A 23,902-nucleotide genomic window follows, 5' to 3' on the forward strand; every position below is an offset into this window, starting at 1 on the left:
CAGTTAAGCTTGCAAAAATTTATCACCTCCCTGACAACAAGTGTTGGAAATGTAAAGAAGCTGAGGGAACATTCTTTCACCTTTGGTGGACATGCCCAAGGGTCAAGGCTTACTGGGAAATGATATATAATGAACTCAAGAAGGTATTTAAAATTACCTTTCCTAAGAAACCAGAGGCCTTTCTTTTGGGCATAGTTGGCCAATGGGTGCCAAAGAAAGATAGAACATTTTTTATGTATGCAACAACAGCAGCAAGAATACTTCTTGCCAAGTACTGGAAGACACAAGATCTACCCACCGTGGAGGAATGGCAGACGCAAGTGATCGACTACATGGAGATGGCTGAAATGACTGGCAGAATCCGTGATCAGGGAGAAGATTTGATTGAACAGGATTGGAAAAAGTTTAAGGACTATTTACAAAAATATTGTAAAATCTTTGAGTGTTAATATGATGTGGGAAGTGAAGGTAACAGGGTTTGTGTGACTTGGTTAAATGTGAATTAAAAGAAGAATGTTAAAAAGGATAGGGGGTTATGAACAGAACATTATTATGTCATAGTATATAAGATGAGGTATGGATTAAAATAATGGAAAATTGGGACATAATAATCAGAAGAATATAAAATTAAGTATGGTTTAAATAAGGTTTTGAATTTGCTGAATTGGATTGGAATAAAGAGGAACACAAAAAAGGGGGATGTGAGGAGGTCAAGACAGAGGGGTATGGAACTTTATAAATTTAAGAAAAAGGGTTTTTCTTTTTCTTTTTTTCTATTTTTCTTTTTTTCTGCTATATATTTTTGTTTTTCTGTTGTATTTGTTTTTTATATGAACTTTATGTATGGAAATGATACATTTTGAAATGATGAATCTTTTGTTTTGTAAAATCTTAATAAATATTTATTTAAAAAAAAATAAATAGAATAGATGTGGAGGGTACCAGTTTGTTTTCTTTTGCATTTCTGAAAGCATCAGCTTTGGAAATGGGAAGCTGGAGCACATAAATAAAGTTATGATTCCCTTCCGCTAACGCATTCATGTTAACCTCACATTGAAGCCCAGCCTTTACATAAGGAAAGAAAACATCAAGGGGGAAACTACACATCATGAGTAACTTAAACCTCATTTGGCAGGAATTGCTATACTGAAGAGCCAACCTCTTATTCATGGTTAGTTGGCCTAAATTGCTGCTAGAGTGCCTGTTCTGTGCTTTAGAAAGGATTGCTGGTGCACAGAAAGTGGATAACCCTGTTACCATGTTGTTACCAGGTCCTTACCTATTGAACTAGATGCAAGGCAGTTCAGTCTCACTTATTTGAATGGAACTGCTTAAAATCTCCAAATACATCTTCACAGACTAGAGAGTCTTGCAGACCCTAGTTAGACAAAGTACTTAGATGTTAGCTAATTTATTACTGTGGAGATAAGTGAAACTAAGGGCCAAACCACAATACCAAATTGATTAGTTAATAATGGGGATTGGTGGATCCATTGAAACCTAGATTCTAACTCACACCAAGGTCAAATCATTTGTCCACCTAAGCCAGTATATTCTATTCTGATGGGTGGCATCTCTCCTGGCTTTCAGGCAGAGAGCCTTTCTCATCACCTGCCAGTGATATCTGTGATTCCTTTTGAACTGGAGATGCTGGAAACTGAGGCTGGGACCTTCTGAATTCAAAGTGTGCAGTCTGTCACATAACTGCACTCCTTTCCCAAATCTGAATGTGGCACACATGCTTGAAATGGCTTCTCGTCCACTTGATCACTGTGAAAACAGGATACTTGACTATGTAGGTCTTCTTGAATTTTTATAAGGGCCCTTCTTACATTCTTAGAATTAGCTCAAGCACATGCACAGTTCAGCCTACACCTATGACCTTGCAGCAAAGCTTTTGGAAAAAGTAGTGAGCAATACTGTCATGAATGTGAGCTGAGCTGCAGAAGTCAGGTGTGTGCTTGAGCCAGCCCATGAACCACTTTGTCCTACGCTAAGTTCTGTATTGATCCTCACAACCCATATTCTCAGAATATCAGGTTTTTAACTGGTTCTTTTTAAACAGCTTAAATCCTAGTGTTTCAGCTTCAGCTGGGCTGTGTATCAAGCAGCTGATCAGCTAAATTTAGAAAGCAGCTGGCAGCTTTGTGTGCCTTCTTTCTTTCAGTTAACTTTTCAATAAATATTTCACAAATTGGGGAAAGGACTATCTATGTAAACAATAAGCGCTCATGAGCAATCCCAGGAGGTGTAAGAACCCACAAGTATCACCCTGACCTACGAGAAATACTGTTGCTCTAATCTGAAAGACTGCAGCAAACAGTTATGCTATATTCTTAGACACACATGTGTAGAAAAACCTCAGTTCTTTTTCTTCTTCTTTTTTTCAAGGCAGGGCAATTGTAAATCCGCCTTTCTGATCTCTTTTTGAGCCATCTTAACCACATGAAACATCTGCAAAACTGTCTCAGAGTGAACATTTCCTCTTTTTGTTTCCTTGCCTTTGAAAAAGGACAGTGAAGCTAATATGCTGATCAATGGCTACTAGAGCATCCGACGTATAAGAGGAAATGCTGTTAGAACAATATTTCACATATGTTAATGTTTACAGTACCATCAGGGTCAGTCTTATTTTCTGTTTGATATATACCAAAGCTGGCATACAGTTTTAGCCAGTGAGGTAATGCCATTTTTAATTTAGAGAGCCTTTAGCTGTCCACTTTAACTAGTGATATCATCTTTGCAGTTGTCTCCTGAGATCTCATGTAAACATAAGTAATGGGCCACAGACAGTTTGGAACTGCATTGTTAAAGGTGGCACTGGTCATTGTAAAGACATCTCCCCCCCTCAGCTCACTTCAGAATTGTCAGATATAGTTTACATTATTGCCATTACAACAACAAAAAAATCCTCCATACATACATTGATATAATTTGGGCCATTTCAGTGTGCATAGCAAAATGGCCAGAACAAATTAATGCAGCAGATTAATGTCAGTTATAGTGGGATAATGAAAAGAAAATGAGATTGTGGGGTGGGAGGGAAGCTAGTAGATGGGTTTTAAAAGCCGACATAATGGAGCAGAAAGAAATAAAAGATTTGCCATACTGGTCCATTTCTAGGTATTAGAAAGAGGCTCAAATCAACATGTGGACATGCCATTTCATGACTTTGCAGCATCCTTCTTACAGCCTGGTTCCAATCCTTCACTCCTAGGATCAGCCTAGGAGTGCCATCTTTTCCCTGTTTTGCCTTGATATTTGAGATTAGTTTTTAAAAACTAATTATATTTGTAGATGCAGTGTAGGTTGTAGTGTTGTCTTGCAGGGTTAAAAAAAAAAGTTCGAATTTACGTCATTGGATCTGTACACCTAAATAATTACACATCCTAATACTAATAATGTTGATGTAGTACAGGAAAAGTTGGAGTCTTTGAGTTGTGGTTGTAAAGTGTCTCTTGCTGTACATGGCCAGAAGCAATCCACTCCCCTTCCACAGTAATTAGCAAGAACAAAAATTATGGTGGTCATTACGATGTATGGGTTTCTTTGTACAAAAGCAAAACAGGAGATCTGTAGTAATGAGGGAGCAGTAGACGAAACAATGGCCAGGAAGGGGGACATGAACAGGAAGAGGAAAATGACACGACATCTGTCCAGCTAATTGTTGGTAGAGCTATAATTATTTAATGAAGTATAAACCAGTGGCATGCAGTCTTTCCTCAGTTCCAAAAATACAAGATTTCTTTGTGTGGGTTTGAGAATTGTAGTTCCCAGAACCAGCTGTGACAGAGTTACTTGGAAATTCAACTATCCCCCTTCTGAAAGCAAGCATGCTTGGAAAGAAGTGAAAGTTTTTGATCTGGATGTAAACTACATAAAACATTTGCACAAAAAAAAAAAATGGGAGAATGGACCTAAACTGAGAAGACAGTCATCTGATAAATGATGGTTTGGTTGGGTGATCTGGTCCCATAGTTCATAGTAACCAATTTGGACATCTGGTCTGCTGAATGCTGAGTGCACATGCTTGGAATCTTATAAAATCTCATTTTACACTGCCAAGGTAGAGCAGAACTGTTTTGGACAATTGCCACTTAACTTGTAATACAGCATGGCATTATACAAATGAGTTACATAATTAAGAACTTGCTTAAACTTTTGCTTGGAGAAAAGTAAGAAAGTTGAGAGATTGTTGGTTATGGTGGAACCCAGGTAGACGAAATTGTCTACCACCACAAGCATGTGGTCACCAATGTTGTAATGCTTGTGAATATCAATTGATGGAAACAGGGGACGGGAAGAGAATGCTCTTGTACTCAGGCCTTTGCTTGTCGGTTTCCTACAGGCATCTGGTTGGCTACTGTCATGGTCCGGTTCATGGGTGATCGAAGTCCCGGCAGGGGACGTCAGGACTGGGGGCAAGATGGTGGGGTGGGAGCAGGAACAGGGGTCCAGAAGCCAGGAGTCAGAGGGTCAGAGAGCCAGGAATCAAGAAGCCAAGGGTCCGGGGGTCAGGAAGCAAGGAGTCACGAAGTCAGAGGTCCAAGGATCAAGAAGCAAGACAGAAAACGTGTTGCTGTGGCAAAGAGCTGAAGGGAAATCCTGACCTTATATCCCTTCCTGGTTCTTGACACCAGGTGCTGTGAGTTACTTGCCTTTTCAGAACAAACTTAGGAAGGCCCCAGTCCTGCAAAGTCCTATTGGTCACAGGGCCTGGCTCCTGCACGCACACCTGACAGCCACTGTGAGAATGTGATGCTGGACTGGATGGGTCATTGGCTTGATCCAACAGGCTCTTCTCTTGCTGTTATGACATGAACATTGCCAGTGTGAACACAAAAACAACAAATACACTTAAAACAAGACTAAAACACTAACAAGTGGGCACTAATGGTAAAGACAAATTTATCCCCCTGGGAAAGCCTGTTGGCACAAAAAATGCCTTCACTTGTTTCCAGAAAGTGCATATAGCAGACATCAATTGTATCTCAACAGGAATTCTATTCCACAGAACAGGGGCAGTCACACCAAAAGCCCTGCCCTGCCCCACGTTGCTGTGGATTGAGCTTCTGTGATCTTTGGAACTTGCCCTCAGACCACAGTGATCAACTGGGCATATATCCTTCCCTTCCTCCTGAAGGAACTCAGGACAGCAATTGCAATAATAATAAATAAAATAATAATAATAATAATAATAATAATAATAATAATAATAATAGAAGAAAGCATTCTAAAGCATTTAAAATGAGATGAAGTTCTTTTGAGGATTACTGCAATAGCACATTGGGAAATTCGAGAAATAACAAGCCCATAGCCTTCCTTGGTGTGCAGAACCAGTTATGTGATTCTTTTGGTGCTGGCCATTGACCCATAAGTTTTTTAGCTGCTGATTTCACTCTTATACTTAGGTAAACTTCCAATATCAATAAGGGAGGGGGCATAACTCCTTAGTAGAATCTGTGTCTTGCATTGAAAAGGTTTTGGGTTCACTCCTCAGTATCTATGGTTGAAAGGTTCTCTGGTGGTGAAGTCCTGCTCTACATCACTGAAGACCTGCCTTGAGTCAGAGCGAACCACTTTAAGCTAGATAGAGTAATGGCTGAGTTTGTATAAGGCAGATACACATTTTCAATCAATGCAATATTCATCTCTTATCCTTTCATTTGGAGCTTATTATACAGAAGTGTATTTTAACATGCCCATGCAGATGAAACAGTAGGATATAAATTATCATTATTGTGTTCTGTATGAATATAATCAATCCAGTCACTTAGATTAGACATTTCAAAATAAAACTTAAAGCCGGGTTCTTTTTTGTGTGTGCAACAGATCTAATGTTATACAGATATTTAAAGTGATGTGATGCAAAAAGGATATGTGCTAAGATATACAGTGGAGTAGTAAAGAGCGTTAAATATTTAGAGCTTCATAAATTATTCTCTGGACCTATGTTTAGAGAGCTACATACAGAAATTAAAGTATTATGCAGAAATTAAAGCTGAAAAGGCATTTTAGAATTCAGGCGAGAACTTCGCCATTTGAAAAGAACGCTGTGTATTATGTATTGATAACAATGCCGCTATAGACAAAGGATGCAATTTAATAATACAGAATTGTGCTCATGAGATTTCCTTTTTCTTGTTAATTGGTTACTTTAGCTGACATTGTCTGTAAGCATAATGGGCACCATTCTTCCTAATAGTTCCATGTTGCCAGATGATGTCTACAGACATGATGTAGTCCATTTTAATTATTACATTTTGCTTACATCTCTCAGAATAACGCAGCTTCCAAACAGACTAGCATTTTTCTTCATTATGTATGCTGCATGGCTATGGTTCCTAAATTAATTAGCTCTCTTTTCTTTCCTGGAAGTTAAAAGTTTCTTTCTTCAATTTATCTACCAGGTACGATTATGTTGAAGTGATTGATGGAGACAACGCAAATGGCCGAGTATGGGGAAAGTTTTGCGGCAAGATCGCCCCTCCTCCTGTGATATCTACAGGACCATACCTCTTAATCAAGTTTGTCTCTGATTATGAAACTCATGGAGCAGGCTTTTCCATTCGCTATGAAATTTTCAAAAAAGGTGAGCAAAAATAATTTAAGGTTGTTTTGTCACGCTAATTATTTCAAGTCTAAAATATTAACCGTAGGGATTGTTCAAACTGAAGAGGCCTAGTATTGGGGATGGGGGTAATTAAAATAGCAATTTATACCGGATCAGTGGCAAGAGTGTTGTATTAATGGGAGTGCTGGGTTCAAATGTCTACTCACTCATGGAGCTCAGAGAGTAACTGTAGTTAAGTTGCTATCTTTTAGCCTATCTTGATGAAAAACATATTTAACATTCATATCTTCTAGCATTCTGTTTTCAGTAGTGTTTTTATGGAAATCATACAAGGAAGTCATGATGGTTATAAACTTCCTTTATTGGAGGGGTGGGGAACCGGTGACCCTCCAGATATTGTTGCACTATAACTCACATCACCACTGACCGTTGACCATGTTGCCTTTGCTGATGGGTGTTAAAGTCTGAAGACCTCTAGAGGACCACAGGTTGCCCACACGTGCTCTGTTCCCTTATCCCTAACAGAAATAATCCTTTTGCTGCTTATGACAGGGCATGCTTCAATCACTATGTCTTTGTTCACATGTTATATTAAACCATAATTGATGTGGACTGTGGTTTAACCCAAACGAGCAGCTTTGTTGACCATACTGCTCCAGAAGCAAGAAATCATAAGCTTTGGTTTGCTGTTTGATCTAAATCCAGGCTTCATCCAAACAAGCCAAGAACATTGTGCCAGGATTGAACTTGTGCACCAGCAAACTGCTTGTTCACATTAAACTTCAAGGCACTTTTCTTAGACCTCTGCTGTTGTTTAAAACTGCCAATTTCCTCTCATTTCCCTCCATCCCTGCTTTATTCAGACTTCTGGTATTGTTTGAAACCATAACTTTTCCCCTCTCAGTGTCTTCCCTTTCTTACTCCCATACCATACTCACTGCTGATGTGCAGCCTGCCTTTAGTTTTGCTCCTCAACCCAGCCCTGACTTCATTCAAATCCAGGTTTGCAAATCCTCCAATGGGAGCTGTGTGGCGACATTCTTACATTTTCATTAAATAAAGAGATAAAGTTCATGTACCTAAGGGGAAGTGTTGGCTGAGAAAAAAGATATAATGATGCATCTTAATTTAAATTACATCATATGTTTGAATGTTTAATTAAATGTGTAATTAAAAACCATTCTGCTATTATTGGATTTGTTAAATTTAGTTCCAAGACCTCTCTTCCAGTATACTGGCAATTAGCTCTTTTGTTCCATTATTGAATAAATTTATAAAAATAATCCACTGGTTTATTTAGTTAATTAGTTTTGCATTTTCACATCCTTCCTACTATTAGGATTCTGTGCTACTGTACTACTCGTAGTACTGTAATACTGATAGCATCCAGCAATATTCTCACAGTAATTAACACGGCTCACTATTTTCTTAAATTTATTTGGTGTCACCTCATCCACTATTCCTAATAACAAAACTGTGGAGTCCAACAGCAATTTATACACTATGCTGTTGATATTTTTAAAGCAAACACACACACACACACACACACACACACACACACACACACTTTACTTAGAACTTGTTGACTCCTATTTTATAATAGTGACTTTTTGCTATGTGGTTTATAACCTATATCCTAGGGTGGTTGTGAGAATAAAACAGGGAGGGGGACAACCATGTATGTCACCTTAAGCTCTTTGGAGGAAAGGTGGAACATAAATGAAATAATAAATACGATAAAACATTTCAGTTTTTATTAACATGGTAAGCTTTGCAGTTGATAAGTTATTCTGTCCACTCAGGATTCCCACAGAAAACAAAGGGAGCAGGTAATGAAGAACATCATTAGAGCATTTCTGCTGAAAAAGTGGGTGGTTAACAGGTTTACCATACCTTTGAGTCAATCACCCATCTCCTACTACCCTTCTGAGAAAAATCCCACCCACCCCACCCTCCCACTATATATTAGGGTCTGGAGGGTCTGTTACATAGGTTTTCAAGCAACACCTCACACCTAGCATGCTCTGGGTATAAGCTTTCGTGTGCATGCACACTTCTTCAGATACACTGAAACAGAAGTCACCAGACCCTAATATATAGTGGGAGGGTGGGCTGGGTGGGGGTTTTCTCAGAAGGGTAGTAGGAGATGGGTGATTGACTCAAAGGTATGGTAAACCTGTTAATGACTGTTAACCACTGCAATTAGTCCTACAGGAAAAAGCAAGGGATAGTATGCAGATGAACAAAAATAGCTTTAGCATATGTAATGAGACAAGAATCCAATATGTCTATTCAGACCAGGTCTCGCCATAGTTTTCAGGGTCTGGTAACTTCTGTTTCAGTGTATCTGAAGAAGTGTGCATGCACATGGAAGCTTATACCCAGAACAAACTTAGTTGGTCTCTAGGGTGCTACTGGACAATTTTTTATTTATTTCGACTACGTCAGACCAACACGGCTACCTACCTGAATCTAGCATGCTGTGAGTGAATGCTGTACTACTAGAATGCAACCCTGAGGGTAGCAGGAAGGTTTTACACTATTAGAAGGACTGGCAAATGGTCCCTAGTCTCCCTGCTCTTTGGGCAAATCTTTATTGACTGGCCACTGAGTAGCAGTGAGATCATTTTTTGGCACAAGCTTTGGCTGTACTTGGAAGCAGACTAATGACACATTCAGAAGCTGAGAGAGTCCTCTAACCAAAACTAGATAATTAATGAATAAAGTAAACCCCGAGGGTCTTAACTTTTATAGGAACAAAGGTTTTCCTTCCACAACAAAAGCATTTAGATTCTTAGAGACCGCAATTCCAGCGCCTTGCCAATTAAGCAATGGACTTTTAAGGTTGGTATGCACTGGGAAAACTACTGAAAGAGCCTGTACATAAGCCATTTGCAAAAGTGAGCATTTTCAATGGGGCCCTTTCCCCTTGACATTTCAGTGACAACTCAGCAGTTTCATGCATTTATTTCCTCGTATGATCCTTTAAATCTCCTTCTGAAAGGCATTAGTTACATTAAGGCAACATTATAAATGAGAATTCGCACACACAAAAGTCAGAAAATTGAAAGTTATAGGTCCCAAAGTAATTCTAACTCAAGTTTATGCCACAATATATCAAAGTGGAAACGATATTGTCATGTACAGAGATGGAAAAGATTGCACATGTATTTGTGGTCTAAGAGTTACAGTTACCGTGAAACACAGAGTTCACGTTTACTTTTCGTCTAAACATTTTAATGCATCCAAATTAATGGTGAATTAATAAATTTACTGAATGCAAAATCTCTTATCTAGTGTTCATCTATTAAATTATTGTATTGGGTATGTTATAAAGTCAGGCTTGACCGTCACTGCCTGTCCAGACACCAGGTGGCTTGAACAGGGAATTCTAGCAGCAGAAGTACCTTATTCTCTGTTCCACCATAATTACACCGGCAGTGGAAACTATTTGCCTGATCCTTCCTGGTCTGCAGCACCACCCAGATTTTGGCCATAAAGTTGTTCTGTGTGTAATCAGTCCAGCTCTGTTGGCTCCCCAGACCACGGGCAGTGGGAGTCAGTTTAGGTGTGTGAGATAGGTAAAGGTACCCCTGCCCGTACGGGCCAGTCGTGTCCGACTCTAGGGTTGTGCGCTCATCTCACTTAAGAGGCCGGGAGCTAGCGCTGTCCACAGACACTTCCGGGTCACGTGGCCAGCGTGACGAAGCTGCTCTGGCAAGCCAGCACCAGCGCAGCACACGGAAACGCTGTTTACCTTCCTGCTATAAAGCGGTACCTATTTATCTACTTGCACTTAGGGGTGCTTTCGAACTGCTAGGTGGGCAGGAGCTGGGACTGAGAGATGGGAAATCACCCCGCCGCGGGGATTCGAACCGCCGACCATACGATCGGCAAGCCCTAGGCACTGAGGTTTTACCCACAGTGCCACCATGGAGGTGGCAGCTGCATAGTGCAGGAGAGGCAGGGAGGAGCTCAGGTCTGACTTTATGCCATTCCAAGTCTCATAGACCATCCTGTTTTCCATCCCTTCCTGCCTCAACATCATCTCTTCCTATCCTCCAGAAAAGAAAAGAAAAATATCAAAAAGGCTGTTGCATTTCACTTATGAAAGGTATCACACATACTTCCTCTTTTCGTTCAGTCCTGTTTTACAGAGGTAGCCTGAGTTTTTACACTAGCTAGAAAAGATGAATACTTACGACACAATTACTTCCTCACTACATCCTTCCCTGCTCTTCTTCAATTCACCACTCTATACATAGGGCATCTCTAGTACTAACAACTATCCTTCTCCATCAGCGACCGTCCCATATTTGGAGAGCTGCTTTTACAAAAGCACTGTATGTCCCCAATCTCACATTTAGGGGAAGAGCTAGATTAGGCCTTTACCTATAATTCAGTTCATTTGTAGTATGACCTCCCAAATTAGAATTTGACCAGAGAGCCTGCAATGATTCATTTTTGCCAGAACGCACCACTTTGCTAGGACCTGGATTTGTCATATCGTGCACTTCGGGTGCTGTTTCAGAACTGAGATCACATTCTTCTCAATTGGCTCCTGAACGTCCGCTCTGCCTGGATGGTAGCCAAAGCAGCAAGAGGTAGCGTGGTTTATATCATTTCAGAAGGAATCCATTTCCTATGGTGTGCCATTATTTATATACATATGCATCTAACAGACTAGTCTTCTCTTGGGAAACTGCATGTATTGGAAGGCTGGATATTTTCTAAATATTCTCTGTGCTTCCTGCCATCATTTCCAAAGAGGATACAATCTCCTTATGTGGACCTATACTGGAGATTTATTATCACAAATTTGTTAAGATTTCAGTGTACTTATACATCTCTTTAAGAGGCCCACTGGTTCCGGCCTCAGTTGTAGGCTCCACAGACCTGACCTAATATTGAAAGGATGGATGATGTCATAGTTCCAGCACATGCTTTGTGTACAGAAGTTACCAGTGTTGGTGCTGACATCTCCAATTCCTAGCGTCTCCAGGCAAAGGAATGTCAGGTGGTAGAGCTGAGAAGCCAAGAGACGAGCCATGGCTCAACTCTAGAGCATCTGTCTTGCCTGTAGAAGTTCAATCCCCAGGTAGAATTGGGAGAGAACCTTGTCTGAAATTCCAGAGAGCCACTGCCAATCTGAGTTAGATGGACCCATGGTCATACTCTGCCTAAGCCCGCTTCCTGTGTTCTTATGTTCTCATTTGGGTCCTAAGGAGCACATAAAAGTTTTGCCTCATTCCCACTGGATACTCTTCACACTGGGAAATGAAACACCACATCTAACAATGAAGTGTTTTTAAAGTTGGTGCTGGGAGGGCCAAAAGGAATGCAAGAGAATCCAGTGGGAAATGGGGAATTTCCCCATGGGCCAGTATTACATGGGCCAATGGAATGATGCCTCCCCAATGCAACCGTGCCCAATTCACACATCACATAAATCAGTACAGGACATTGAAAATCAACACAACCTCGCCAGGGGTGGGGGTGTCTGCTCCCCCAGGTATCACGGAATAACCCCACCACTTGGCCTTCCATCATACATGTCATCTCTTTCATCAGTACCACACCGACTTGCATTTATTCGGGCAAGGTTCAATGTCCTTCCATCGAACCAGCTGAGCCACAGATTTTCCAAGGGTTTGGTGTCTCCGCTATGCGTGTGTGACGGGGAAACTGTTGAATCTCTTTCACATATAATGTTCAACTGTCCCCTACATAGCATAGCCAGGACTAAATTCCTGGGTCCTGCTTTACTGCGCTTGGTTGGCAGGCCTGTTGAGTCACACGCCGCACTGCTTTTGCAGGATACAGATCCTTCTGTAACTCTGCAGGTGGCGAGATTCCTGAATGCGGTTATCTCACACTCAAAAACCACCAGAAAACAACAACAACATCAAAACTAATCGGACTGTTATGATGAGAGTGCATGTCGGATTTCGTCTTCAGTTTTCCTTTTTCTGTGATCCGTCCCTTGGAGCTCTCCTGGCCCCAAGCTGTCATTTGGCTCTGCTCAATGACCCACCCTTGCATCGTGGTGTTCACCTTCTATTGTCGGATATATCGGTTTTTATGTCTCTGTGTTTTTATGTTTGTACATATTTTATGGGCTAATAGCCGTAAATAAATTATAGTTAAAGTTAAAGTCAGTACAGGTTACCTAGCATGAGAAGGTGGGCAGGGTTTTGGATTTGGGAGTTCTAGGTGGAGCTGCTCATTTTAGGAGCTCACTATGTGGACTTTTGCAAGTCCATGTCTCTCAGCTTCACTACCAAGGCCCAGTTGTATTTGGCTTGATGCTCTTGGGAAAAGGATGCTGATGCAGATGGATCTTGCTGTGATCCTGCATGGATTTTTATTTTCACTTTACGGCATCAAGGTGAAGATAAGGTACATAGGTAAAAAGGTAAAGTCCAGTCAAAGGCGGCTATGGGGTTGTGGCGCGCATTTCGCTTCAGGCTGAGGGAGCCGGCGTTTGTTCGCCGACAGCTTTCTGGGTCATGTGGCCAGCATGACTAAGCTGCTTCTGCCGCCACAGAACACTGTTTGGAAGCCAGAGCACACGGAAACACCGTTTATAAAGCACTTTCTGAGAGGTGATTTTCTAAAATGGAATTTAAATCAAGCTAATGCGAAAGAGTTGGGAGTAGGATAAAGTTTTGTGAGACTGAGAATTCTCTGGTATAAAAGCAGCAGGATGAGCTATGTGGGCAGTACCCAGTGTTGCTGAATGAGGGTATTTTGTGGAGCACACTAAAGGCTAACACCACGGCTGATGTTATGGGTAAGGTTAGGATGTCAACATTGATATTAGTTGGATTCCAGCAACACGACCTGTAATCACACAGTTTATCATGCGTTCACTAACAGCAACACTTTACTGGTGCACCTGTGTCAACACCGCTCAGAATGAGTCAAGTCACCCTTGGTACGAGTACGAATTACCTTTCACATCTAGTTTGTCAAGGAGGCATAGGTCACATCTGGCAGAGTTACTGAGTCACTGCTCTAGGAATCTGAAACCTCTGCTCCATCTACCGAATCCACTCCCCTCCTCTTGCAAAATTTTCTATTTTACCAATAAAAGGCTGTCAGCCTTAAGATTTAAGCTTGAAGGGGCTATAATTATTTCCCTAGGGCTGTCGAGATTTCTGCAGCTTACACTTTCATTGTTCCCACATGACTTTGTCATAATTTGCACACACACACCCCTTTCTTTGGAGCTGGCACAAGTTTTCTTTTTCTTTTTTCCCATTATCACCCTGCTACAAATTGAAAATTGGAGTTCATGCAATAAATGTGAATTACATTTTAATACCAATTATCAATAACAGGAACAAGTTAGCTGGATGATTAATATGGTGATTAAAGTGAGGTGTTTCACCGAAAAGCCACTCTGCTGTTTAGAAAGATAAAATGGTCTAATTTGTTTTCTAGTGAACCAGAATAGCACAAAGTCAGCATATTGTGTTTATATTTGTTTCTTTTGTTCTACAGGACCAGAATGCTCCAGAAACTTCACGTCTATGAGTGGGGTGATCAAATCACCAGGATTCCCTGAGAAATATCCCAATAGCCTTGAATGCACTTATATTGTATTTGCACCAAAGATGTCAGAGATTATATTGGAATTTGAAAGCTTTGAACTGGAACCAGATTCGAATCCTCCAGCAGGAGTGTTCTGCCGCTATGACCGCTTAGAAATCTGGGATGGATTCCCTGAAGGTAGGATACGTATCTAAAATGAGCTGCCTGCTGCAGGGTTGTAATCCCACAGCATACTATAGAAGGCATGTTGACTTCTAACATCTATCACATACCTTGCCACCCAAAACAGCTATCCCATATAGAGTTCCCAAACCCTCCATCGTATGACATACCTTGTATCTTGATGTCATTATACTGAACATTTCCCTGTTCCCACCAGCAGTAGTCAGTGACACAGAACTGAAAAAACGCACAGCATGATGACATTAGAACAGGAGGTCCATTGAACTACACATTATGGAGGGGAAAAGGAATTAACACAGAGCCACCATTTCCAGTGACAGCCCTGTGTTTTTGATAGCATGGTTTTTCTGCTCTAGAAGTTGCCTTGTGCCAAATGACACACTGATATATATATATATATGTATATATATATCCCTTTGATTTCAGCAAAGCTGCAGTTGGTTCGTTTACGGTAATCTCTTGCTGATGCAGGCTCTAGAGAATTAGTTTGTATGTTGTTAGCACTAATGGAGAGAGGATGTAAGGGTTTTTATGGCATTATCCCGTGGTTTGCTGCAGCTATTACAAGTTCAGTGGAGTTTAACGTTATGGTTCTCTTAGGTTGAGCACTTCCTCTTAGGAAGTCCCTAAGCCAAGGGAGTCGTACATGCAGTGATGTGCAAGCAAACTGCCCTTGATAACTTCTTCAAACTTTTTGTGCTCATGTGGCAATGAACAGCGGAAGAGAAAAATATTTTGGTTGTCCCGTTCCCTAACTTCAAATAAAATCCCTGTGCAGAAGAAGTGACAGCAGAAACTGAAAATCGTGAGGCACCCACTACGGGTCTTCGAGTTGTTCTAAGCATTGCCCAGAATGAGGCAACCAGCTGAGGCAACTTGCAAATTATTTGAGCAATGGAGTCAGGCAAAGCCTGGCTGAGGCAACATGAACCCATGTTTAACATTCACATGCTGTGTCAGATGGTAGTGGTGGTTGCTCGTGAGTAACCAGTCAGGACTCCGACCTGTCTTTTACAGATTTTATTTTGGTGCAAAACTATTTACAGTGCAGAACCACAAGTTCATGTCTGCCTCAATCGCTAGCAGAATCTGGGAGTGGTCGTTTCCGGGTCCTCCCCCAACATAAGAGCTTCGTCACCCCCAGCCTTTTCCTTCCTTCTTTGCGTTTTACACCTCTGCGCAAGGTGGGCAACAGAAGAGGCTTGCTTCCCTCCTGGCCAGCTTGGCCAGGAGCAGTGCTGAGACTCCCAGCAGCATTCTCTGGTCCCTTCCCCTCTTCCCCACTGGAGGTGTGGCTTTCCCCACCGCAGGAAGAGGAACTGCCTCTCAAGATTTTCAGAGATTCCCTGTATCCCAACTGCCCCTCTGCCTCCCTTCCCTGTTCCGATGGCAGTCCCCTGACATGCTGGCTGCAGTGCTTCCAGGTCAGAGAGGGACCTCCCTTCCGCCTTCTCTTCACCATGCCACAGGAGCTAGCGGTTTCACTTAGCACACTGCCTTGACTGGCCACAGCTGCTCTTTTTACAGGAGGAAGCCAGTGTCGCCCCTGACAGTGGCAGGGACATGGTGACTGCTGTTTTAAGATGTATTGCCGTCCTCATTCCCCTCCCCAAGTTGGAGGGTGAACTTCTGAAGCATGGAGGCTCCTGAAGTCATGAAGTCTTCCTGGTTGCAAAATTCTACCTTGAACTCATGCATGAGACAGAGAAGGTAGCGCTTAGCATACTTGGTCCTGCTGTCTCCAAGATGATCCTACACAAATGGGGGGGTGATTACTCCTGAAGGGGGAGTAATGGAGGAAGCAAAATAATGACTGAAGGTCTTTCTAGTATTTAACCTGTCCATTAGAACAGTCTCGTGGCAGTTCAAGGCAGCATTATAACTGTGCCTTGAAATGTAATAATAGGGTTTTTTAAAAACAGCAAAAAGCACTCCGGTGGAAATTTCAATTTCAGATGATATGTGGAGAAAAAGACCAATCAGCCAAATTATTTGAAATATTTTCAAAGAGATTAGTGTCAAAGTTATTGCCGCTGAAGTAGTAATTTTCTGGTTCTAGAAAATGAATGAATTGGAATCATTATGAGCAAGTATTATAATCATCCCAATGTATCTTTGGATTAAAAGTGTGTTTTGTTTAAACTATAGAAATCAGGATTGTGACATTTAAAACATATATTTCTATAACTACTTACTTAGCTGGCATCTCTCTCCCAGAAGGGGAGTGCTCTGAAAATGTGCTTGATTTAGCATGTGTAGGTATATGAAATGTCAGCTTGTAACATTAGTCATTATTTAATATTTTGTATTAAAAGACATGAAGTGGAACACATTCTTCCTGTCAAAATGGTGCTGTTGGAGAAAGTGTGTGATGTGGACTGACAATAGGAGATGGTTGCTGAGATTAGAGCAATTGGGCAAGGCGTGGCTACTGTATTCCAGTTTTGTCACCAGGACTGTGTCGGGGTCCTGGAAAATGGTCCATCTCACAGAGAAAGGAGGCAATGTTGACAATTGCTGGAGGACTCAGCCTTACCCTGCAGAGTCAAGCCACCACTTTCAGGGCTGACCCAACCATTGGGAAGAATGAAGCAACTGCCTAAGGGGGCAGATTTTGGAGCACAACAGCAGCCCTCACCTGTTCCTCTTGAATTTCCCCCATTCCCCTTTGTGGCCCCCCTAATCTAGCTTGCTGTCTCCAGTGTGGTGGAGGATGCCATCCCATCACCAGTGTTGAAGATTCAACTGCTGATCCAACCAGCTTCTGTGCATGTATTTCTTTGGGCGAAGGGGGGATGCTCAGGCAGAAAAATGTCTTGGGATTGTTGTGGGGGGGGAGTGGAGCTCAGACAATAAAATGTCTAAGGATGGCCTTGGGATTGATTTCAATATCAATGGCAGAAACAAAATTATAGGAGAAAACATTCCAGCACATGCACCACAGAAAGGGGAATAGAATCAGGATCTTGATCTTTGGTGGCTCTTCTTAATGGATCACATGGCCACTCCCTCAGAACCTAAAGCAGAGGCTTGAGTTTGAAAGGGGGGATATTTGTGGAGTAGCCATCCACCAGGGAGAAAGCCCTGAAAGAGAAGCCCCGTTTTAACATCGGAGCAGACACAGGAATCTTGGGCTACATGTAATCTACATTGCTGGCTCTGCATAACTCTCTCACTGCTGTGTTCCTAGCTCCCTGCTCCTGAAAGGAGAGGGATCCTGTATGTGTAGGGATCCTGAAGAATTGTCTGGTTGACCATCTGCCACACTGGCTCTGGCTGATCCATGTCAAGTAGGGTGCTGGGATCCTGCAATCCTATACCACACTTAGCTAGGAGTAAGCTCAGTTAAACTCAGTAGTGGACACATATAAGATTGCTCTGAAAATATTCCCGCTGCTTTAACTTTGGAACAGCATGGATGTTCTCTGAAGCCCTGCTCATAAAGGAGTTCTTTATATTATTCTATGGAGAGAAAGACTCCTTACTCGCATAAGGGCTTCCCTGCCATATGGGGTGCTTTTTTTGCTCTTGGAGGGAAATGGACAGCCTTTGCTAATGCAGAACTGCATGCTTGCATTGGTGCAATTAGTCCATATGACTTGGATTTAGAACATGTTGGACTCCCAACTCCCATCAACTTCAGTCAGTATAGCCTTGGTCAGGATAATGGAAGTTGTAATACAGCAACATCTACAGGGCACAGGAGTTCTCCAACCCTGCCATAAGAAAGTCTAAACTCCACTGATAAGTATGTGTCTAATTGCCCGTTTAAGTCAGTGGAGCTTTAATCGCATTGCACTCTGCTTTTCACGTTCAGTAAAGGTGGCTAGCTAACACATTCTCTCAATCAAAATGTTGAAAAATTGCAAAGTCTGTTTTTATGCAGTGTAATTGTTCCTGACATGATGATAATATCTTAGATCAAATTAATAATAATGAACAAATGACATTTTCACTTTACATTTCCATACGTGAAAGTTCAGAATCTCATAAACACACAGCTCCAGGACTGATGCTACCAGAATAGGACCAAACATCTCGAAATAAAATAATTTCTAATAGCAGCTTCAAATGGGTCCCAGACACTCTATAGTTCCAATTTAAATGGCTACAAGTAGATTTGTTGTGCTGGAATCCATTTGACCCTTCGCTCACAAATTACAAGGCAAGGAAAGATTAATAGTAGCCTTCAAGAAAGACTGACACATTCTAGCTAAGCAGGTAGTGATATAATCTCATGAATTATTGGTCAAGATGTTTTCTCCACAGTGAACCATTTAGTGTGGTCGCCTTTTGCACATTATTAAGTAATTTATTGTCATTCGCCAGTTTGAAAGCTTGAAATTGGAAAAGAGAGAGAGAGAGAGAGAGATGTTTAAGAATGCTCTGTATTTATACAGGAAGACTAAAAACCTCTATTTTATCCAGTTCAGGTCAGATCAATATTGCATTAACTCAGTAGGCAAAGTCTTACATGTTGTGTAAGAAAATTCAATACCCCTTTATATCATAGTCTGCAAAGCTTTCAGCTGCTGTATTTACACAGCTAGATGATGAGCCCGCAGCCATGATATCTAGTGGCAGTATTCAGACAAATAAAATTTTAAATTACCATGTATGTGTCTTAAAGAAAGCATGAACCCATGAGTCACGCTGAATCTTAAAAGTGTGAATCTGCTTTGAAACAAGTTCCCTTCTGTTTGCTATTTCAAAAGAAGCATCCTTGCAGGAAATGGGGTGGGGGTGAAGAGGGTGGCTCAGAATAAGTACCAGGGTATGGAATTATAGTGGCTTTGTTTCTCCTCCTCATTAAGGTCAATGGCTGCAGTGATCAAAGGGCCTAATGGAGAAGGAGCAAAGTCACAGATGTTTGCCCATTGGACAGAAGGAGGGGAAACAATGAGAGGAAAAGGCCAGATGCTGACTAGTCAGATTCAAGATAAAACACACAAAACCCCAGAGTCCTTTTCGTGGGAGATTAAAGAAGCAGGAGCCACAAATGAAGAGGCTTCCATGGCTCCATCAAAAGTTGCCAGACACTTGCAGTGCCTTGGGGTGGTGCATGTTAAGCTGCGTCACAGTGCCATACGCCTCCCTAAATTACAAAGCAGCCTCCCCTCCTTGCTTCTCCAAACCTTTCTGTTATGTATGGGCATCGTACGACAAACATCATAGGTCCTAGTAAACTTAATTAAAAAGTAAACAAAAACATGCAAAATCAGTGCAGAGGCTATCGGTGTAAGTTCTGGACATGCCTTTTATTTCTGGGCCATCACAGACCAGTGTAACAGCAGCAGCAGCCTGCCTCAGTGCCATAGCTCAGTGCTTAGAAACTGCTGTGCACACGCGTGGGCATTGCCAAATTTTAAACAGACTATTAAGTCTTTTTGAATCTGCTTATCACTCATGGTTAAACTGTTGGCTCTGTCTTGCTATTCATCCTTTTCCTCATCGCTTCTTCACATACACTAACAGCCACTAAGTAGGATGCGGGTGCCGCTGTGGTCTAAACCACTGAGCCTCTTCGGCTTGCCGATCTGAAGGTCGGCGGTTCAAATCCCCGTGACAGGGTGAGCTCCCGTTGCTCAATCCCAGCTCCTGCCAACCTAACAGTTCGAAAGCATGCCAAAAAGTGCAAGTAGATAAATAGGTACCACTCCGGCGGGAAGGTAAACAGGGTTTCCGTGTGCTGCTCTGGTTTCGGTGTTCTATTGCGCCAGAAGCGGCGTAGTCATGCTGGCCACATGACCCAGAAAAACTGTCTGTGGACAAACGCTGGCTCCCTCAGCCTGTAAAGCGAGATGAACGCCGCAACCCCAAAGTCGTCTGCGACTGAACTTAACTATCAGGAGTCCTTTACCTTTTTTTAAAAAAAAACAGCCACTAAATCTATTGCCTTTTCTATGTCCTAGCAGTTTTCTTATGGGGATTTCCCCTCTTCTGCTGTGAGGACAAGCAGCAGTTACTTGTGATCTCACCTTATTGCATGGAGAGTTTCGTAACCGTACCTACATACCCTGGAGGAGTTTCTGTCTTGCAGATAAAGAGTTGCTTTATGCAAACTGGTGCCCTCCAGATATTTTGGATTGCAATTCCCATCAGGTCTGGCCAGCACGGCCAAGGATCATACATGATGGGAGTTGCATCAGTAGAGTACCAGGCTGGAAAACTTGACATAGAATAATGCTGTCTGTGCACCATACATTTAAAGCACACGGATCCTGGGAACAATCGTTTGTTAAGGGTACTGAGAATTATACATCTTTGAGCAGGAGACTGCAGTTCACAGTATTCTCTGGGGCAAGCCATGTGTTTTGAATATGTGGTGTGTTTAAATGCTGGCCACCCACTGTTTTCAGTGGTATTTGAAATTTGCAGGGAGCCCATGGAATTGAGAGGAAAGGGTAAGCAGTAACACTTTGGCTGAAGGAGGTGAGGCAGGGAGAGAAGGGTGGATGTGAGGGGACTATGAAAAGCACGACTGGAACAGCTTGTACAGAAGCTGTGGTAGGACTTGGGGACTTACGGGGAAAGCTACTGCAGGAGAAGAGGCAATGAGTGCTGATTTTGTTCTTGCGAGGAGAGAAGCAAATGCCTGGGAAGGAACAGAATCTGTGCTTTTTGGCTCTCAGCCATATGGAAATTGTGGTAAGAGGCTCTTAGGCTTAGGATGTTCAGCCAATCTGGTTATAGATTTTATTTTTTTTACTAGCAAAAGATTTGTTGTTCTTAAACTTCCAGAGGTGATTTCACTGGCATATATCTTTGGTGAATGCCTCTGAGGGATATTACCATAATGGAAAGGAAATATTTCATACTCAAAGTGAATTATTTTCTTGGTGGCACAGGCCACAATATGAGCAGAGGGGGAATGCTTCAAGCTGGAAGCTGTTGAAAGCACAAATAGGAATGGACAGTGCAAGGGAAGGAGGGAGCCATTGATTACTGGGCAATTGTAATCACTTAGGCATTTCTCTGAATTTACTGAACAATCCATGACAGCTTGCCCTGTGAACATACTAATGAATGAGCATAGATGCTCAAGTATACCATATCCTGCAGAGGCACAGCCAGCAATTCACGGTTGTAGACACAAGCAGAACAACAGAAGGGCAACCTCTTGAAACCAGAATGTATGCAACATACCAGTGTGATAAACTGGCATCAAGATGTCACCTAGACACACCAAAGCAAACAAGGAGGTTGAATACCATAAAGAGATGTCACATCATTATATATAAGCACTGCACATGGGAAATGACAGTTTGCAACTTTTTCATTTGCCGTGTTTATATTTAAGCTGTGGTGCTACTTTACCATATGCATGCAACCATAATGTTCTGATGTTGCTTTACTGCAAGGTTATGTTCAATGCATTCTTGTGATCCAATTTAAGAGGTTGCCCTTCTGTTCAATCTGTATTTATGTCCTGTGTACGCCTGAGTTTCTGTTTGTTTCAGTGCAATTTACCTTTCCTTCCCATTGCCTTGTTCACTGAGTCTTGACTGTGTTCTCATTTCTCATGTACGGATGGTGAGCTTTATTTCACGGAACTAGTAGTGCAGGCTGGACCAGCTGGACCCCTTTGTTTTGTTGGCAAAGGTTCCTTTGTGCTTGTAACTGTGTGTCTTGTTATTAACAATCGCGATCATAACAAATTTCCCCTATAAATGTATGTTGACATTTTCCCCTGGGTTTTTGTACTGGAGTATAGGATGCTGTCTTATACTGAGTCAGGCCATTGATCCCTCTAGCTCAGTAATGTCTATGCTGATTGGAAGCAGCTCTCCAGGGTTTCTGACCGGGTTCTCTCCCAGTCCTACCTGGAGATGCTGGGGATTGAACTTGGGACCTTCTGCATGCAAAGCAGATGCTCCACCACTGAGCTATGTCCCTTCCCCCATACTGTTGGTTGGTGCCTTCTGTTTTAACCTTTAAATGCCTGCTGAAATCATTTCCAGATCCCCAAACTTATGCAGTCATTTAAGAGAATTTCCATAACAGCTGACGGTCACAAATTTTTATGTGGCTTTTATTTTACATAGGTATTCTTGTACACCATTCTGATATATATTGCAGTCTGTAAATATTTTTTATAAATAAGTAAATACTGTAGGAGCGAGGGTTTGTGGTAGCATGGAACTATAATTTGTTTTGGTTAATAGCTGGTGTCTCATTGTGGATATATTCTGCAACATGTTCTTGACACAGTAACAGTGCATTGGTGATGGGCTGGTATGGTTTTATTAGTTGTTTTGAGGTGCTTCCAAACATTTGTGGTATAAAATGTTACAGGGTTTCAGCAGGAAGCTGCAGGGCATGCACTGATGGGAAATGAATCAGTATAACACACACACACCCAAAAAAATGTTTGCATACCTTGCAACTGTCCCATTTTAAGTGGGGAATCCAAGATTTACAGAAGCTGCCCCAGTACTGGCTTCTCAAAGTACACTAGTGGTGGCTGCAGTGGCCGAGGAGGAGGGTGAAGGTACGAGGGAGGGAGGGAGCTGAGAGGGGGCAGCGGCAAGGCCAAAGTAAGATGGGGGGCGCAGCCTCCATCGAGGTCATGTCCCAATTTGCCTCATTCCGGTGTTGGGTGGTATGTGTCTTCAGGCACAAACAGTTTTGAATGCAGGATCACATATGATTGCTCCAAAAGCATCTTGAGCAGAAATCATCATGAATGCACAATAACAACATCTGGAGGGGGGCAAGAGATGCCAAATTCAGGGCGTTTCCTATTTTCTGTGAGGCCTCTCTTCGGGTGTGCATAGAATGCTATCTTCTATTGTTGTGGAGACTTCACCGTTGTGTTCTTGTTTCCTTTCAGTTGGTCCTCACATAGGCCGATACTGTGGGCAAAACACACCAGGCCGTGTCCGCTCTTCAACAGGCATTCTTTCCATGGTTTTCTACACCGACAGCGCAATAGCAAAAGAAGGATTCTCTGCAAACTACACTGTCCTGCAGAACAGTGTGTCGGAAGGTCAGTGTTTATCCATCCTACAGAGCTGTGTGCTGAATACTGTCTGTCCTGTCTCCTCACCTGCTGGGTGCTGCATGAAATATTTAAAGAAGCCTTAGATAAATAAGAGTCCTTTGTGCATCTGTTTTTAAAGCAACCACCCAAGGGCAGGAGAAGACACCCAAGGGTTGGGAGATGCAGGGTACTACTTGGATGACTACAATGTTGTGTGGATGGCTATTCATCTACCGCATGTAAACTACCGCATGTATACAGCCACGATATAAAATACCAATTTACTGTACACAACATTTCGTCTAAGCGTATAGCAGTCTGTGTTTGGCACCTCATTTCTGCAAAGGCAAGAACAGGTCTGAGGGTCAAAATCCATTGAAGGAAATATTGATGTGACAGGGGGAGCTGCTCCAGCATCTGACAATCTGCCGACTATCCAGGGATGGTGAATTCCCACCCAGAGCTAGAGTGATGTAGTGATTAGTGAGTTGGGCTAGGACTTGGGAAACCAGACTTCAAATCCTGACTCAGCCATGAAGCTCATTTGGGCTGGCCACTGTCTCTCAGGCTAAGCTACTTTGCAGAGTTATTGTAAAGATCAGCGG

At 42.1% G+C, this 23,902-nt stretch overlaps 1 protein-coding gene across 4 annotated transcripts in view; it reads left to right on the forward strand.

Annotated features, from left to right (window-relative positions):
* NRP1 (neuropilin 1) overlaps positions 1-23,902 on the forward strand; it is a 126,572-nt gene that overhangs the window by 45,712 nt on the left and 56,958 nt on the right. For all 4 annotated transcript variants that reach the window (XM_053359635.1, XM_053359634.1, XM_053359638.1 and 1 more), the window contains 3 exons: positions 6,411-6,592; positions 14,081-14,308; positions 23,148-23,303. In XM_053359635.1, the coding sequence (XP_053215610.1) occupies positions 6,411-6,592; positions 14,081-14,308; positions 23,148-23,303 (566 nt within the window). The remainder of the gene's footprint in view (positions 1-6,410; positions 6,593-14,080; positions 14,309-23,147; positions 23,304-23,902) is intronic.

This window comes from Podarcis raffonei, chromosome 12, assembly GCF_027172205.1.
Source record: "Podarcis raffonei isolate rPodRaf1 chromosome 12, rPodRaf1.pri, whole genome shotgun sequence".
In the NCBI taxonomy this organism is placed as follows: Eukaryota; Metazoa; Chordata; class Lepidosauria; order Squamata; family Lacertidae; genus Podarcis; species Podarcis raffonei.